This window comes from Chamaea fasciata, unplaced genomic scaffold, assembly GCF_029207755.1.
Source record: "Chamaea fasciata isolate MVZ Bird 193981 ecotype frontalis unplaced genomic scaffold, bChaFas1.0.hap1 SCAF_6, whole genome shotgun sequence".
In the NCBI taxonomy this organism is placed as follows: Eukaryota; Metazoa; Chordata; class Aves; order Passeriformes; family Sylviidae; genus Chamaea; species Chamaea fasciata.
In genome coordinates, this window is record NW_027094091.1 from 66,949,937 (window position 1) to 66,967,742 (window position 17,806).

Genomic DNA, 17,806 nt, shown 5'->3' on the forward strand with positions numbered 1-17,806 from the left:
TTTTTTAATAAAGGAAATCATAAAGACATATTACATTTGTCATAAGATATTCTGAATTATATCTGCATGTAAACCAAGTAGACAGTGTACATGTGTCTCAACATAACTGCAAAAAATCCAAACTCAACCCAAAATAAATTAAACAGAACCAAAACAAAAAAAACCCTTGAAACTAAAATGGTGGCAAGTGGCATAGAAGAAATTTGATCCAAACACTTAAAATCTGGCCTTTTGACTCTTATGTCTCCTCTCTTTAACAGGACTGCTCAAGTGTGCAGTGCCATTTACAACCCCATCACCCTCCTTTTAATGACTTCACAGGTTATCACCAGAAACAAGAGAACAAGACTTGGCATGTATGGACAAGCGACAGTTTTGCAGAATATTAAACACTTCTTTCAAAACACAGCACATTTTTTGACTTTACGTGAAAACGTTAGCCAAGGATTTTAAATATCCCTTTTGGAAACCAAAGGTTTAATTTTGAACAGACTCTAACAAGACTGAAAAGGAGTTCTGAGTGCTCAGCACCTCTGACAAGACGATTGTACATGTTCTGGTCCTTCTGGCTTTCACCAGTTTTTTAATACCACTCATACTTTAAGATCTGCTTTAAATGCTGAGCCTGGACAAGTTCTGTCCAAGAAAAACAAAGTCTGTTCCCGAGCCTAAAGAGTGTAAAACAAAACCTGAAAACAATGTTTTAATAGCTACTTATGAAGGGAAAAAAAATATTTTTATCAACTAATTCTGTGATGCGGTACTGAGTGAATGACAAAGACTAATGGCAGAGATATTAAAGCAGTTTAACCACACTAAAAAAAACCAAGAGCATTCTGATAATTTCTGATTACGGGACACAATCATTACAGTCATTCATGCTTCGCATGGAGTTCTTTCTTTTTTTTATAAAGGAGCTTGCCAGAAATACTTTCTTAGACTATGAGTGAACAGAATTAAAAGCTTCATTGTTTCACAATATAATAAATGGCAATTTTGGATGATTTTCAAATATCTAAAGATGTCTAAACGTCAAGCTTCTATTTTTGGCTCATAGCTAGTTGGAAAGAAAATATTTCAGTATTTTATAGGCATTGCTTTGCCATAACATAGTTCTGTTTTATTTTAATTTTAAAATAAGTGACACAGTGGTATTCTTTGAAGAAGGAACTGAGGTGAACTAACAAAGGTAAATAAGGAAGCTACTTTTATATCCTGCTTTGTGAGTTTGGAAACAGTGATTGTTTGCAACTATTTAACAATAGTTAAATGTCGTAAAATTAAGAAATAATATGAATTTGCTTTGCTTTCCATACACAACGTATCTGCCCTCAGTGGATAATCTTCAGCTTGTCACTGACACTCAGCATCTTCATTAATCTTGTCTGTGGAACTGGGAATGGCCTGTGTTCAGCCCAGTGCCCAGTTAGGTTCCGTCAACTGAGCGCTGCAAACCCTTTGGCATGTAGTGCAAAAATGCCAAGTTCCAACTTTTTACTGGTCTTCTGAATGGCATAACTTTATGCCTTACCTTGGGTAATTTCCATGCTAAACTTAAGATATTAATTGACCAAAGTTTTACTCAAGGAGCACATTTGCTTTCTGTGAAAATTGCTCCCTACATGAAAAAGTGTGAATGCAGCATAAAGGCAGGGAGTGGCTGCAGGTGCAAACTAAACTGGTTTGCTTTCCACTCAGTAAAAAAATAAAGTAACTCCACAACTCTATTTGTCCTCCATATAACTCTAAAAGCCTATAAACATCAAAAAGACAGATTTACCCGAGTAATTTAGTTACACACATAAAGCTGTTCTACTCTGTCTTACAGCTTTAAGGCACGCTGGTGATGGACACTGGGGAAAAAGAAATCTTCAGGCAAGACATGAGGCAGTATTACACAGAGCAACAGTAATCGACCTACCTAATAACAGCATTTGCAGAAGCATCAGCATCCGAGGAGTTTACGAGCAAAATATCTGTCCCCGTGGGAGCATCCTCCGGAACAGTGGCAAAATACATGTCAAAGGCGAATGTGGGGACATTGTCATTGACATCATCCACTGTGACAGCAATGGTTCCAGTGCCAGTGAGGGCAGGAGATCCTGCGGGGAAGGGGGGATACAAAGTGCTAGAGGTTACAAACACCAGCATGCTAATCAGAGGTCTGCCAGTCCCGATTTAGAGCCGAGTGCTTGAGCATGTCACAGTTCACAGAGCAAGAAAGCCAGCTCAGAACTGAGGACAGGGTCAGGCTTGTTTCAAAGTCATCTTGACATAAAGTACAAGTTGTGAAAGACAAAAAAAAAAAAGTTATTCTTTTTCTTCATCCATCTAATTCCAGAAATATTTTGTAAAATACAAGCTCAGTGGAAAAAGATGGTCTTGGAACTGCTCAGAAAGCCTTCCTGTAACAATTAGGACCAATTTGAAGATGTGGTTGACTTTCCTATTTCTCTGTGAGAAGACCTTCAAAGGTGGCATGCTGACAGACGTGAAGACTCCAGCCCTCAATTTATTCATCCACAGAACAAATAGAGTGGAAACAGTGGCAAAACCCAGCTTTCCGTGTGGCTTTTCCACTGCTGGTCGCACCCCTGACCTGGGGAGACCTTCTGGGAGTGGGTGAGAAGGTTGCAGAGAGTCTCCAGCCCTGTTCAGACTCATTCTCTCCACAAAAGCAACCATCTATAGCAGCAAATAATGCTCGCTCCAATGGGATACTGCCTTACGGGAAATCGGACTGAACTTATTTAACCCAGGGCTTTTATCCTCCTTGTTATTCTAAACTTAACTCTGATGAGCAGCAATGAGCATGAAATAGCATGTTTATTCATGTGCAATCTCTCAGCATTTGTCCTCTTAAGCTTTTCCTTTGTCAAATCCAAAAAAAGACAATGGAGACTTTTACAAGTTCATGTTAGTTTTGTCAGTCCATTCATTACACCTCTTTTCAGCCAAGAATCAGCAAGACATCTTCTGCTAACCAAATTCTTCCCCTGGAAAAATGGGATCCTTTCTTCTTTGAATGCATAGGAATAAGAAGGAAAACGTGATAGCAGAGCATAAAACACTCAAGTTAAGGCCCCTTTTACTCAAAAGACAGATGATGACGACCGTGCCTGTTTCACCCAAGATTGCATCGCTTTCCCCTTCCACCTCAGATACAATTCAGCGTTTGCTGGACTGGGAAGAAAGGGAGGATAATGGAATGCTTTGGGCCAGAGACTGGTGGAGCCCTTGCCGTGAGGCAGGCATATTACACGGAGCTGTCACTTGATGGAACGCAGGCCACCCTGTGTGACCGCCCCAGCCCTTCCAGCCCGGCCAATGATTGGGTCACTGCTATCCAAGGTTATTGCTGCAGCTCAACCTCAGGGCTGGGAAGGAGGCAGGCTCTGCTCTTGGGTCTCATCTGCTCCTGGCAAGGGCTCCAAACACAAAGTTCTTACATAAAAGGAGAAATAACAACCTATTTTCCCACACATTAACCCTTGAAGGCTGAAGAAGCAATGCGGGAAGAAGCTGGGAGCAGCCTCAGCACGGGAAAGGAGGATTTTTCACCACAAAAATCTTTGCAATAACGTGGTTTAATGCCCAAATGGGCTGAATGACAGAGCTTCCAATTGAAAGGTGTTATAAATCTCACAAGGCTGGGTTTGGAGGCTGCTGATCAGAGGGGAAGGATCACAACACCGAGGAAAGAACATGCAAGCCAAGGAGTGTAGGTTTCACATCACACAATAGAGGCCTTTCTCTGCTCTAGTCTAAGGTAATCCACTCTGCCAATTAATACGCTTTCAGCCAGGAAGGTTACATTAAGGCAATAAGTCTGACTCATTTTTTAGCCTTTTTCTTTTTTTTAACTCACGATTTTGTCATTTAGCCAAACACATATAGATAGAAAAGCCTGCAAAAGTGTTCTTGATTGCTGAAATATTGCCTGTGAAGTGTTTATTATTACTACATTAAACGAAAGAGAGTCCTCAGCGGCGTTTGCTGCGTGTGTCATCAAGCTCTGGCCTTCCAAACGCATTTTATTGACATTCATCTCGCAGCTAATGAAATGAAAGGTTGAAAGTTGTAAAGTTTCGCAGCTGATTAAACAATTTATATATAATTCAGAAATTAATCTTGGGTAAGTCACATTCAAAGAGCATCAGTAATGCAATTCAGCCTGGAAAAGAAGGCTAACTCACAGCTAAAACCTGAAACTCGCTGCTTAAAATGTATTTGCTAAGACAAATCCAAGGCTAGAAAATTCCCACCGTGAGTTTAGTCACAAAAATGAGCTGAGGTGGCAGCGCATTTAGATCCCAGCCCTTGCCTCATGCCTCAGTCCCTTATTCTCCAATTCCCCTTCTTCCCTGGAAGTGTCTACAAGGCATCATGCAGCGCAGTATGGGCTCATTTGTGTCAGCCTCAGGGAAGGGACTGTACCAGGCAAGGCTGAGCAGCGCACCAACAAAATTAGCTGGGCTAACATAAGTAACCCAGACCTCATCAACCTTTGCTTGTGGCTGCAGCGTGCTCACAGAGACATCCCAGAAGTCCCATATTAATTCAGCTGTTTGTAACATCCCAAGTCACCGCTCCTCCGTTCAAAACCCAAAACCTTTCTCATCTTACTTGGATGGAAAAATTCACGTATTTACATTGGTTTCCTGTCTGTGTAGTTATCCAGATATGTGTTTTTTCCTCTAAGTAAAATATCACGCCCACAAATTTACTCCTTTCTTCTATTACACCTAAAGACAAAGTTGCAATTTCACAGAGAGTCCTCAAAGCTTTTACTCAGTTGAAATTAAATGACTAGCTCACATTTCTGCAGTTACTGAGAAATATAAGAAGAGGAAATTACAAATGAAGTAATTTCATATGGAAAAGAAATAGCTCGGGGCCAAATTCTACCGTCCTCAGTGAACTTCCAGTGAAAGCTGTGCTTGCATAAGGACCACAGAATTTGGCCCTTGGTAATAAGCAGGTTTCATAAAATGTGCATGCCATACTTGTGGTGAGAGAAGTAGTTTCCATGGTCAGGCTGAGTTCCCAGATTTCTTAGTTTTGCTTCAATAGCAAATCTTCCCCAAGTCAGTTAATTCTTATTATGATAGAGCATCACCCCAATTTTATTCAAACTGCTCTAAATATTTTGCATAAATACATGCAGTAAATTTAGTGTAAATTCTGCAATATTAGCCAAATACACAGGATGACCCCAAACCATTCTTAATAAACCAGACATGTTACAACCTATCTAAAATTGCTGTACATAGCCACACAAGCCTCTGAGTACTTTTAAGAACAGCCCTGAGGGCTAAAGCCACAAGGAAATATACACTTTTCCCTTAGTGAACTTGCATTAAAAATTCCTATGATTTTTCACGTTAGCCTGAACTATTTTTCAGCAGAAGCAGCAAGTACTTCTTTGTCAGACACTCCTCATTTAGAGCATTTCTCTAGTGTTATATAACTAGTAGGGTTTTTTTTTTCCAAATCCCAAAATACTATGTCTCACAGAGTCTTAGAATATCCATGTTGGGAAAGAAGTTTTCTAGAAGAATGGAGGAGAGAAGAAACCAACTGATGAACAATAAAAGATCATAAAATTGACTATGTGCACTAAATGGGAGAGATTGAATTGGCTGTTCCCATTCAGTGAGTTTCAAACCTTTAAAATTTAGAAGATGGTGCCATTCATATATTATTGCCATTGTAATTGTGAATTTCCCATCTCTGCGTGCTGGGGTCTGTTTCTGTGAGCTGCACAGTTTATTTTCTAGGTGGCAGCTGTACATATACACTAAGCAGACAGTCCCACAAATGTCCACACACGTCATTGTTGAAATAGAGATTAACCTGGGACAGGGTCAAAACAGTAACGCTGAGTTCAGGGGAGAAATTGCTTCCCACGGATATTCTTCCAAAAATTTCAGCTTTTTTTTGCTTACATCTGCAAGTAAACATGTGTCTGGGGAAGAAGAGAAGGAGCAGACCTTGGGAGCCTGCTCCTCGGAGGCCTGTGCTGGAGGGTGCTACAGAGAAAGGTTATGAGAGGCCACCTTGGGCTGGGGCAGCTCTGGGCTGTGGCTCCCCTCTCTGCAGGGGACACTGGGGGAAGTGACATGAAGAATCAGCAGGCAGGCAGCAGCAGGGGACAGGATGCCTCTTGTCCCAGCAAGATGGGACCGGCAAAAAACTATGAGCAGATTTTCTGCTCCATTCACCCATGCTTGCTTGAGGCTGATCACCACAAGGAATATGATGGTAATTGCAATTTTTTACCTTAAAAAATTGCAACAAGTGCTCTCAGTTTGATTCTTCTCTCTGTCCAGGAGAGGTGGGATGAAAAATATTGGCTCTGTGCAGTAATTCAAATAGAAGAAAGGAAATGGAATGCAGGAAGGTGACGGCGAGGAGAAATAACATTGAACCTGACAATCTCTGCTTTTCAAATGCTGGATAACCAGCAAAAAGAGGTCAATGCACCTTTCTGGATGAACTCATCATAAGGCACTCATTGCCTTAACTTGTGCAGATGCTTCAAAGACACAAAGACACCCATAAGGGATGCACCCAAAGACTGCTTTCACTTTTGCCTTGGGCTATCCTTGGTCTTCCCTTGGATGAAGGGAGCACCATGTGCTTGTCCCTTGTTCTGGGGAATGGGGAAGGTGAACTGTTTGGCCCCCCCACATATGGCAGTGTGTGCACTGGTACATGTTCAGCTCTCCACACGACATCTGGGTGACTGGGGAATGATCAGGGCACTTAAGTTCACTGCAGCAGCAAGAAAAAGCCATGAAAGGGAACTTGCAAAGCTATTTGGGTTCTTCAAGGAAGCTCAGGAAAAGATGATGCTATTGGAAATTATGTCGGCTGCGTGGTGCTGTTTGGCTCACAGCAAAAATTAGAAATTGGAGAATGTGTCCAGCACGCCATCCACATATTGTTTGAAGCCTTAATGGTTTCTAGGTCCTGTCTGCACCATGCTCAGCACAGCAGATAGTAAAACCATCATTCGTTTCAGAAACCAGGATCTCAGAAGTTTTTGCCAGCATTAAAACATCAAAATCACGTGCTAGAAAATGAACAATAAACTTAAGCAAAAAACCCACAGATACACTTCACTAAAATGAAAAAAAAAAAGGGATTAAAATTAAATAAAATGAATCTAAATGACTAATCAAGCCTCATCCAGAAGGCAGTTTACCATGTTTTGTGGTAAATTAAACACATCATTATCCTGAAAATTGGAAAGCGATTTAACAGAAATGGAATTTTTGCCTCAGTGAAACGTGTTGCTTTGCAACAAAGCGGATTTCACTTCTCCAGTCAAACACTCAGTGAATGAGTCCCAGGACTAGGAGTTACATGTGTTATCACAGAGAATTAACTTTTTCACTCAAGTAAACAAGGCCTTTCTCACAATAAAGTGGCCAATCTTTCTAAATGTATTTAAATGCAGATGGAGTGTGCTGAGCCTCACTCTACTGGTGAGTTTTAAAATAAATACAGAGCTAGATGAAGTGAAAATGCAACTACCCTCCATTACACTTTGCATTTCTAGTGCATACGAAACTTGATTTGGAACATGGATGACTTTAACTAATTTTCCAAGAGCACAGAAGAAACTGTGTCTGTGAAATGAGAAAAAGTAGTCCTTTTTACAAGATTGCACCACAAATATTTGTCCTGGCGGGGTGTGTTGACTGTGCTTTGTTTTCTTCTTACTCAATTTTTCACCACAGGCTGCCATGTTAAGTCTTAAAAAAACTGGCGAACCCAGATTATTTTGAGACAAAAGTTGAAATAAGTGGCTAATAAAAGATATTAAAGAGTCAGAAGCAATCTGTACTCTCAATCAGTTCCGCGGGTGACTGACTGAGACCATGCAGGAAACTCAGACCTTCAAAATTTCTGAGTGTGTCAAACTTGAGTTTACCTCAGTGTTAGGTACAAAGCAGTAGTTGATCCCAAAGCTGATTTAACAGAACTTGGACTTCAAAAAACAATGGAATAGATTGATAGTTGGGACAGATGTGTAGTTTTTCAAGAATTATCTAACAAGAAAATAAAACAGGGACATTCTATACTACATCAGGGATTAGAAAAGTCAATACCATCCCCCATCTAGCAGCCTAAATAAACTGGAGCAAATCAAAGTAGATTTGAGAACATAAAAAGTGAAAACAAAATAATAAATTAATCACTACACCAGAGTCCAACCTTGTTCAAGCAACAACACGTACAGCCACACTTAGACCAGTGCATGCGCACAAACACAGATACTCACACCTGTTTTGAGAGTGCAAAAGAAAACTTTGTCCCAAAACAGGGATGCACAATGAGATCTCTCATCTGGTTTTATCCACATGGGTTTTAAATTTGGATACCAAAATTCCTGACTGACTGCATCCTATGAATTCATTAAGCTTTAGAGCTCCAGGACAGGGGTAACATCCCATTACAACAGATTTAACATGCCGTTGAAAGAACAGGACTTGCAGGCGCACAGAGAGGCAGTTTTAAGGTCTCTGGTGTATATACACATTTCCCTATCCCTGTTCTCTTCCTCTGATCAGGAGCAGTTTCCTGCAGCTGTTAACCCAGAGAGGTAAAAAAAAAAAAAAAAAAAAAGCTGGAGCACAGTTACAGACCTACAGGAATACAGACACAGACTGAGAAGAAAACACATAAAGAAAAAGTATAATATATATTTAGCACAGCTTCAAGATGTTCAACAATCTCACACATACATACTGCACATTTCTTAGCCAGAAATGCATTCATTTCCAGAGCAAGAAGTTGCCTCCTACCAAATGTTTCAAAACAAGAACAATTAAGGAAAAATCTGAACTTCCTGTTCATAAAAATCGTGGTGTATGATGGGTTGTAAGGGTGCAATGAAAAAATTCTTCTCTGTGAGGAAGGCAAGGCCTGCCACAGGTTGCCCAGAGAAGCTGTGGCTACTCCAGTCCTGGAAGTGTCCCAGGCCAGTTTGGATGGAGCTTGGAGTGACCTGGTCTAAAGGAAGGTGCCCCTGACTGTGGCAGCAGGTTGGAATTCATTGAGGTTGAAAGTCCCTTGCATCCCAAACCATTTTATGATCTCTGTGTGCCTGCAAAAAGCAAGCAGTGCTGGAGGAACAGGCATGGCCATGTGCCCCACCCAAGGTCTCTGCTGATAGAAGTGAGGTAGAAAGAAAGTGGAACTGCAACTCAGAAGAAAGGCAGAGCCATTGAAAAAAATACTTTCTTAAAACCACCAAATGACTCCTCCTTGTTCTAAGTTATTGCTGTAAACAGAAAAAACAGAGAAGCTGGCTCCTGCAGGGACTGCTGACCAAGGCAATTTTTGACGGCTTGTGACTCCTGAATATCCCACAGCGAAATTCCTGTAATGCACAATTTTGAATTACGCTTTAAAAACACCTTGTATAAATAGAGAAGATTAACCAGCAGCCTAAGTGTTCAGGCCATATGTGCATGTTTTACTTGTTTTATCCTTGCAATTAAGGCTTCCTGAAATTGTAGCTTTGTATTTGAAGATTGAGCTAGCAGACTTACAATTTATAAGGTGTAATGTTTAATTTAAAAAACGGTTTTAAGATCACCAAGGCTGGAAAAACCTTAGGATTTCTCAAAGGCTGATAAACTGCTTAACAACTACTCTAAGTATTTCTTCTGCAAAACAGATTACATTCAGAGATCTCATTAGCAGATATGAAATAGAATTTCACAGGTAAGTGATGTAAGCAGAAGAACAATTTAAATTTAATTTTGATGTAGAAGTTCCAAACTAATAAGAGCAAGATGGATGAATGAAGAGGTAAGGGAGGAAGCGTAATGACTTGAAAACTGAAAACCAGACAATTCTTTCGAACTTGAAAATTTTGAAATATTAAGCATTATATCCTAGCTTGTTTTCCAGTTTAAATAAATAAACCTGAATCTTTTTTTTTGGAAGAGATATACCCGTTTATTTCCCCTCAAAACTAGTTCAAGTTGGTTTGAAAATGAAGCGCTGTGCATTGTTTTAACCTGAGTGAAAATCTTTCATCGTTTTCACAGATATTTCAGCTTGAGCTGAGCCCTTTGCCAACCTGAATATAAGTTTCTCCTGCACCCCACCCCAGAGGAACTTACAAGCTTGGATTTAGCCCAGAGACTCTCGCTGGACTTTTTAGAAAATAATCTAAACTAATAATGAAGTTTTCAGTCCAAAAAAAGGGCTAAATGCCTCGAATGGCATTTGGGGGCTGTACTGTGCCTCTCATGGGGCAGTTCTCTGAGGGGATGGGCTAAAGCCCTGCTCTCCTTTGGGGAGGAAACATGTCACATCCTATAGACACTGAGATGTTTTCTTCCCTGACAATAACTGCTCCGGGGATATCAGCCTGACTCTGCCACAAACGCTCTTCCCAAATAGCTTTGGGAGCTTTTGACTTCTATAAAAAAATGCCAAAGCGCTAACAGTTTCTAGGCTCTGTGACAGGGCAAGACCCTGCCATTAGATTCCCACAACCACAAAGTGCCACTCTCAATTCTCTTTTCTCCTGATTTTACATGATGGTAAGACAATATGAACACTATGAACTCACTGACAAGTGTCACCATCCCAGTTCTCCCAAGGTGCCATTTAGAAATAAATTTAAAAATCATGTGGAACTACTGCATCAATAGTTTTAGTACCAAAGAGCAAAAATAATAAAGAAAATGAAATAGAAAACCACTAAAACTAGACCAGAGCAGACAGCATTGACACAAGGAAGAGCTTCCATGAATACAAGGAAATAAATGAAGCTGGGATAGAACCCAATACTCACTTTGAAACAGCTGTGCCATAAAACAAGACCACAGAAGAGAGCAATCCTTCTGTCAAACTGCTAAGCACCAAGGTGAGCAGACATCAGCTTCATTTAGCTCACCAAAGCCTCAGCAATGGGTGTATTTAGACACTGCACAGAAAATCTGGCAAACAGGACATCTCTGGCTGAAATAAGTGAGTTGCTTGTTTGTTTTGACAGCACCTAAATTTAAAAATTGCTAAATTTGTTCTAAAAATATTACTCTTTCTTTTCAGGCAGCATCTTTTCACACCGCAGACTCCATGTCAGGTAGAAATACAGTGTCTGCTAAGGAAACAGGATGAGTACAAATGTGTTTAAACCTAGCCACTTAAGCCTCACACAGTGCTGAGTCTTAAGACTTTCCCAACATTACTAGAAAATACAGCTGTCCTTTTGTTGTTGGGAAATATCTTGAAATGTGTTAAAAAACCAACAAAACTGGCACTGTCATCTTTCACTTGATTTTAGGATTGAGGGGAACCAAAAGCCTAGCTCAGAAGAGAATTCCTGAGAAGGATATAACCTCTTTGCTTGGTTGCCCTCCTACATTCTTGAAGGAAAGAATGCATAGGTCAGGGACCAACATTTTCTAAAGAAAAAACATATGGTTGTTTTTCATACAGCCCAGGGATGTATACAAAGAACAGCTAACTAAATATAATAACCAGTTCACTGATTCATTTCTTTCAGGACTATTTATCTAAATCAGTAAATAGATTGTTTAAGAAAATAAAATTTAAAAAAAAAACCCAAAACACAGGAACACACCTTCTAATTAGAAACATCACAATTTGATTTTGGTTTTATTGTGGCAATGTGCCATTCTGACCAACCCAATCAAGGGATGGTGGCTGCAGTTTATTTAAACAGTAGTCCTAAGCAGTGAGCAGGTTTCCAGATGTGCTACTCCACATCCCTGCAATCAATAAATAAAAGGAGGAGGACTGTTGGAATGCTAACATTTGTCCAGAAAATTGCTCAAAGAGTTAAAGACATGGATGATAAAAGCAGCTGCACCAGTTCTTGTCATGCTGCCAGAGTTGAGTGTTTACCTAGTGCCGCATCCCCACCAGATGGGGTGAAAAAAAGAAATGTAGAAAGTCTCTTTTCCCAACCACTTTGCCATGAAGAAAGGTAGAGCAAAGCAGAACAGATTTATGTGGTAGAAGCAGACCCGTGAAGGCACATTCAAATAGTTGTGTGTAGGTTTCTTGGCGTTTATGTTAGCAGACATTCTGGGGCAGCATCTGCAATCTAAACACTATCCTGTTCTTCCACAGTCCATCACTTTGCCTGTCGCTGTATTTATAATTCATGCACTCTGATCTTACAGCTTGGGCTGCAAGAGGGTCTCTAAACTGGGATGGCTAAGCTTTGGGGTTGAATTATGTTTTATTTCTCGACCAAAGCCACAGGTGTGGCTCTGGAAGATGCTGGATGTTCCCAGTGATGGATGACTTGTGCGTCCTCATAAATCCCCCCTGCCTAGAGCAGCGGCCTTGTCCAAGACCCAGCCGCAGTGACAGCACGGTGGAAGTGAAGAAGTGAGGGAAGAGTGATGCTAAACCAAGGTAGGAACCAAAACCCTTTGTGTAGCCTGCCTTGTGGAAACTGGGCATGAGGCAGGCTGCACGGACACAAATCACTGAGCCGAGCACCAGGAGTTGTTTTGTCCATTTTTCCCTCCCCCAGGGCGGAGGGAAAACTCTCCACCAACCTGTGATCCACCCTAAGGACCGGGCGGAGGATTAGCAGCCAAGGCCAAGGAATAGTTGGGCCAGAGCCAGGACAATGCATTTATCATGACTGATTTCTCTGGGCCTGAGGGGAGCTCTTGCTTGGGAAAGCATTTCTTCAAAAACTGCCCGGATTTCCATTGCTGGCGCATGTGGTCCCACCAGCAGCCCCCACCTGACCTGTCCCTCACGAGCAGCTCAGCTCTTCATAACTCACAAATCTTCTCACGTGCCCAGGACTAAGATTTGGGCTCTGGGAGAGCTCACTTGTGTGCAGTGAAAGAGCACAGAGATAGATCCCTGAGGGCATAGGCACTGTATCCCGTGCAGCCCTGCTGGCTCCACACTCGACCACGTCCTAATCCTTCCCTTGCTTTTTACTCAGCGTACCTGCTGCCAAAACGTGCTGTGAATCTATAAAGGTGCGCGGGATGGGCACCTCGAGATAAAAATAATGAAAAATTACAAGTCATCCTTCTCCCAGCAACTTCCCTTGCACAGGCTAAGGTAACACAGCAAGAATCCACAGTCGCAACTTGATGAAGTGAAAATAAATATAAGAAAAACAAAAAATCCTTGATTATGGATAAGGAGACCAGGAAGACAGCCAAAACTAAGCTGGGAATCCATTAGTTCTTAGGTCTAACGGTGCTTCTAAGTATGTATTGTGTCTGCTTCCTGGAAAGAACAGGAAGATTTGGCATAGACTTCTACAGGGGCAGGATATCATCACTGAATCTTTTAAACCAGTCAGTGCAGCCTATAAAAACTGAGATGCAGACCCTAAGAAAAATGGGATGAGTGCTGGACAGACAGAATTTTGCTCTTGATGGACTTTTCCAGGGTTAACTGCATCTGGATGTATACCATGATTTTTATCTGTAAAAAAACCCTCAAACCTTAAATCAGATGAACCATATATGGCAAGATTGTTCTTTGGGCTGCTAAAGACTGCTTGAAAGACTGTTTATTACATCTAATAAAAGCCAATCTCAAAGTGCAAAGGATAATATCTTTACCTTGATTCATTTTCAAATATAATATAGATGTGGAAAATTTCAGACAGATCTGCTTTTCTCAACACTTTTTCAGGCACAGCTTCCCTACCTGTTTTGCAAGCATATTTCTGGGTGAATGGTCTGTATGCAAAATCCTTCTTACAAAGAATTATCAAACAAACAAAAACTAAGAGACTCAAAAGAAATGGTTATGTTAGGCAAAGAGCTGGACATGCCTGTGAGAGTTTCTTTTATAAACATTTAGCAGCTGCTCAGGAACATAAATACTCCAAACGCTTTTATTATCCATTTCAAGATTATGTCATTCCCATCTTTCTTGCTTGTATGGCAGGAAACACATCATTTAATCAAGCAAGCACTGAATAGCAGCAGCCAGTGTGGTACCACCTGGATATCTACTATGCCTATGGTTCCCATCCCACTTGAACAAAATCAAATTAGGTTCTGCCACTGACTTCTACTGAAGACTTCTACTTTCTTGTGATGTTTCAGATAAATCACGACTAGCATGGTTTTCAAAGTTTTCTTTGCTGGTATGAGTTAAGAAAAGTCTCCAGTACAACCAGAAGGTGATAGCTAATGTTATTCACCAGCCTGGTTGAAAACTATCCCAAATCATACCAGCTGTGGATTAGTCAGGTTGTAAACTGAAGCATAGTAGAGCAGCTACATTTAGCTTAAAGTCACTATGGAACAGCTGCTTCTGAACACACTTGCTAGTACATTTTAACACTGGCAGGAGGGCATGGGAACCTGTGAGTTAGCTTTACAAGAACATAGCAAATTTAAAAAGGAAGTTTCAAACAGTGTTTAATCAGTGAGATATCTACATGTTTAAACACAGGAACTCATAAAGCATGCTGCTGTTCTTGTCAGCCACTTATGGCAAAGGTCCTATGCACACTTCATGTGTTAACATCTCCCTGGATTACCTGAAACTCAGAGATCTCCCAACACAAGTAAATATTTTCATTTGGGATTGCTGGATTTAACTGTTGGTTAAATCTCCTGGATTTTGTGGGGATTTTAGGAACCAGAGTCCAGGTAAAGCCTGTGCTCTGGTCAAACTCTTGGCTTTACACAGTGCCCAGTGTGGGGTACAGCTGAGTTGTGCTACCCTCCCTCTTCCAAGAAGGACAATAATTGTTGGCTGCATGACACCACTTTTATCAGTTCAGTCTTTGGGTGTTTTGTTCTGTACAGCCCTCACTGACTTCTGCCAGCTTGGGCTGAGTGACCAAAGAGACATGAAGACAAATCCAGCCTCAGCTTCTGAAGGAACATAAGGACATTCAAGCTCATGTGAGTCCAAGTCACAAGTGAGCAGCTTGAGGCTACAGAGTGATAGAAAGCCAGTGTAAAAACCATAAAGCACAGAGTTATCTCTAGACAAAGTACAAGACAAATGATACCTCAAGCCTTAAAATTGTGTTTTCCAGCTTTGGCTGTGCTCAGACTGTGGAATACCTGAGCCCTGCTGCAATAGGCAAACAAAAGCCATAGCTGTTGTCACTGGCACAAGATACTGCACACAGCATGGCAGAAAACAAAACTCTATCCACTTGTCAACAAGTCGGCTTTGGTTCTATATTTACTGCTAGAAAGCAGGAACAAGTTCTGCGGTAAATTAAATCCATCAAACCATGGGAGACTGGAGATCAGTCCAAAGTATGATGCAGGATGTCTTTGTTAATAATACTCACACCAAAATCTAAAACTAAAGTTTTAGGCTTGGACACCTCAAGTGAAAGTGTAATTAATCTTCATAACAAGACTTCACGTCCTGTTTTAAATGAAAGAACTTGGAATATATTTGGTATTGCGGAGCAAGCATATGACTGGATGCTGAGCAAAGCAGAATATTAAAATATTGAAATGCAAATTTGTATTTCTTTTCAGGGCTAAGGTTTCAGTAAGATTAACTGGGTAGTCCACAGCTGTCTTCTGGCCACTCATGTGACCTCTGCACATTTGTGATGTTAACATTATACAGGGTTTTATTTAAATTTGTTTTTTGTAGTCATGCATGAAGTTCTTACAACTTAGGTAGAACCACTTATTACTGCAGGGCAAAAATCCACCTCCCTAAATCTGCAGTGAGTACTACCAACAGCAGACAACTGGACATAGGAATAAAATCCTAATTTCCAGAAACCAAATTCCCTTTGACATTGAGAAGCCCAGCTTCTGCAGAGGTCTCTGTCAGACATGACTACCCAATCTCCATTCACTAAAGTTTCAGACCACCATGGAAACATTTATTTCGTGTCCAGAATGCGATGTTTTCCCCACGGCCTCAGCAGAAGAGGTGTTGTGGCTGCCTCACCTGCATCAGCAGCTGTGACCAGCAGCAGGTATTGCTCCCTGGCCTCGCGATCCAGGCTCCGCTCCAGGCGCAGCTCTCCGCTACCTGAGAGGGTGAAGGCTCCCTCCTCATTGCCAGCCACCAGCACGTAGCTCAGCTGGCTGTTCAGCCCCTGGTCATCGTCCCTGGCTACAACCTGCACAGAGCAATGCAAACAGAACAGATATCAAAGGCTGGAAAATTGTATCTGGAAAGAGGAAGCATTCTCTGTGATAACAGTCCAAATTAACGGGTCGGATTAATGCAAATGCTGCAAGTATAAGTTAGCTGTAACTGAAAACAAAAATACTTAACACAGCAGTGGTGGATTAAAAAAGTGTAGTGTGAAAATACTAAATAGCTGATTATTTATTTTTCTTACATGTAAGTAAGACTGTGTTGGGGCTCAGTGTAAACCACAACTGACCTAGTACAGGCTAAGCTCTGTATGAGAGCAAGCACTGCACGTCCTGCTGTCAGAATCTATTTAGTTCTCTCCCAATATTTGGCACACAGCCTCATCCCATGTAGGCAACAACCAGATTGAGAGATTCGTTGCATGGAAGTCGAGAACGAGATGAGAGGATAGAGCAGATTGAAAGTCCCAGTGGAGGTGTGAGGACAGGAAGGGAAAACACAAACAGAACTCCAAAGCATAATATTAACTTTTAGTGAAAAAAAACCCCACCCATACAAACTAAAAGGAAAACAAGTCAACAAAGACTGCAAATTCAACCAAAGCCAAGAGGCAATTTTTCCACTCTTTCACCCCTCTTTAATTTTGGAGGAAGGACACTGTGCATTAATACCACGTAGGCATGGTACTAATTGTCAGAAACGCATATCTATTGCTGAGTGTACCCACCTGAAGAATAACTTTTGGGAGCATCTCCAGATTCTCTGGGACATTCACAGAGTAGGGAGAAAGCTCAAACGTGGGAATGAAATCATTGACGTCCTTCAGAACAATGCTGACTGTTGTGGTGTCGGTCCTGGGGCTGCTCCCACGGTCAGATGACTGGACAGTCAGTGTGTAGGAGGGCTTCTTCTCCCTATCCAAAGGCTTGGCCACAGTTATCACGCCTGTCACAGAATCGATCCGAAACTCGTTGTTGGCATCCCCGCCCACGATGGCGTAGCGAACCTGCCCGTTTGTCCCCTCATCTCCATCAGCAGCCAACACCTGGATTAAATCCGTCCCTGTCAAAGTATTTTCTGCCACCTCCACTTTGTAAAGCTTTTGGGCAAAGAGCGGGTTGTTGTCATTGATGTCCAGGACGATGACCACCACATCTGTGGACGAGGAGAGGGATGGCTGGCCCTTGTCTGTGGCTACCACAGTCAAGGTGTAGTTGGCCACGGCCTCTCTGTCGAGCTCCCCGGTGAGCCTGACTTCCCCATCGATGGTGCCGATGCTGAACTTGTTTCCCAGAGGCCGGAGCAGGCTGTACTCGATGTAGCTGTTGGGACCACTGTCAGGATCAGTCGCCTGCGCTCTGAACACAACCGTGTCTATGGGCGTGTTCTCTGGCACATAGGTCAGCTTAGGGGAGATGAAGCTCGGGGGGCTGTCGTTCACGTCCAGCAGGATGATGGAAACCTGGGCAGTGCTGGTGTACCTGGAAGCTGGCAGGGGGGCCATGTCGTGGACTTGCACGACCAGGCTGTAGAAGGACTGGCTCTCCCGATCCAGGGGCTGCCGGATGCTCAGCGCCCCGCTGCTGTCAATGCCGAACTGCCCCGCACTGTCCCCGGACGCGATGCTGAAGGACAGCTGAGAGTTGGGGCCTGGATGGGGAGAGAGAGCAAAGACAGATAATGTGACTTCATCTCACTGACACAGTTATCAATATTTCTG

General features: G+C 41.9%; 1 protein-coding gene across 1 annotated transcript in view; it reads right to left on the reverse strand.

The window, feature by feature from the left end:
* The window catches only part of FAT4 (FAT atypical cadherin 4), a 122,152-nt gene that overhangs the window by 33,627 nt on the left and 70,719 nt on the right, over nucleotides 1-17,806 (reverse strand). Inside the window, exons 5-7 of the mRNA XM_066185090.1 lie at nucleotides 16,814-17,736; nucleotides 15,931-16,105; nucleotides 1,922-2,102 (exon numbers count right to left, since the gene is read on the reverse strand). Of these exons, the coding sequence (XP_066041187.1) occupies nucleotides 1,922-2,102; nucleotides 15,931-16,105; nucleotides 16,814-17,736 (1,279 nt within the window). The remainder of the gene's footprint in view (nucleotides 1-1,921; nucleotides 2,103-15,930; nucleotides 16,106-16,813; nucleotides 17,737-17,806) is intronic.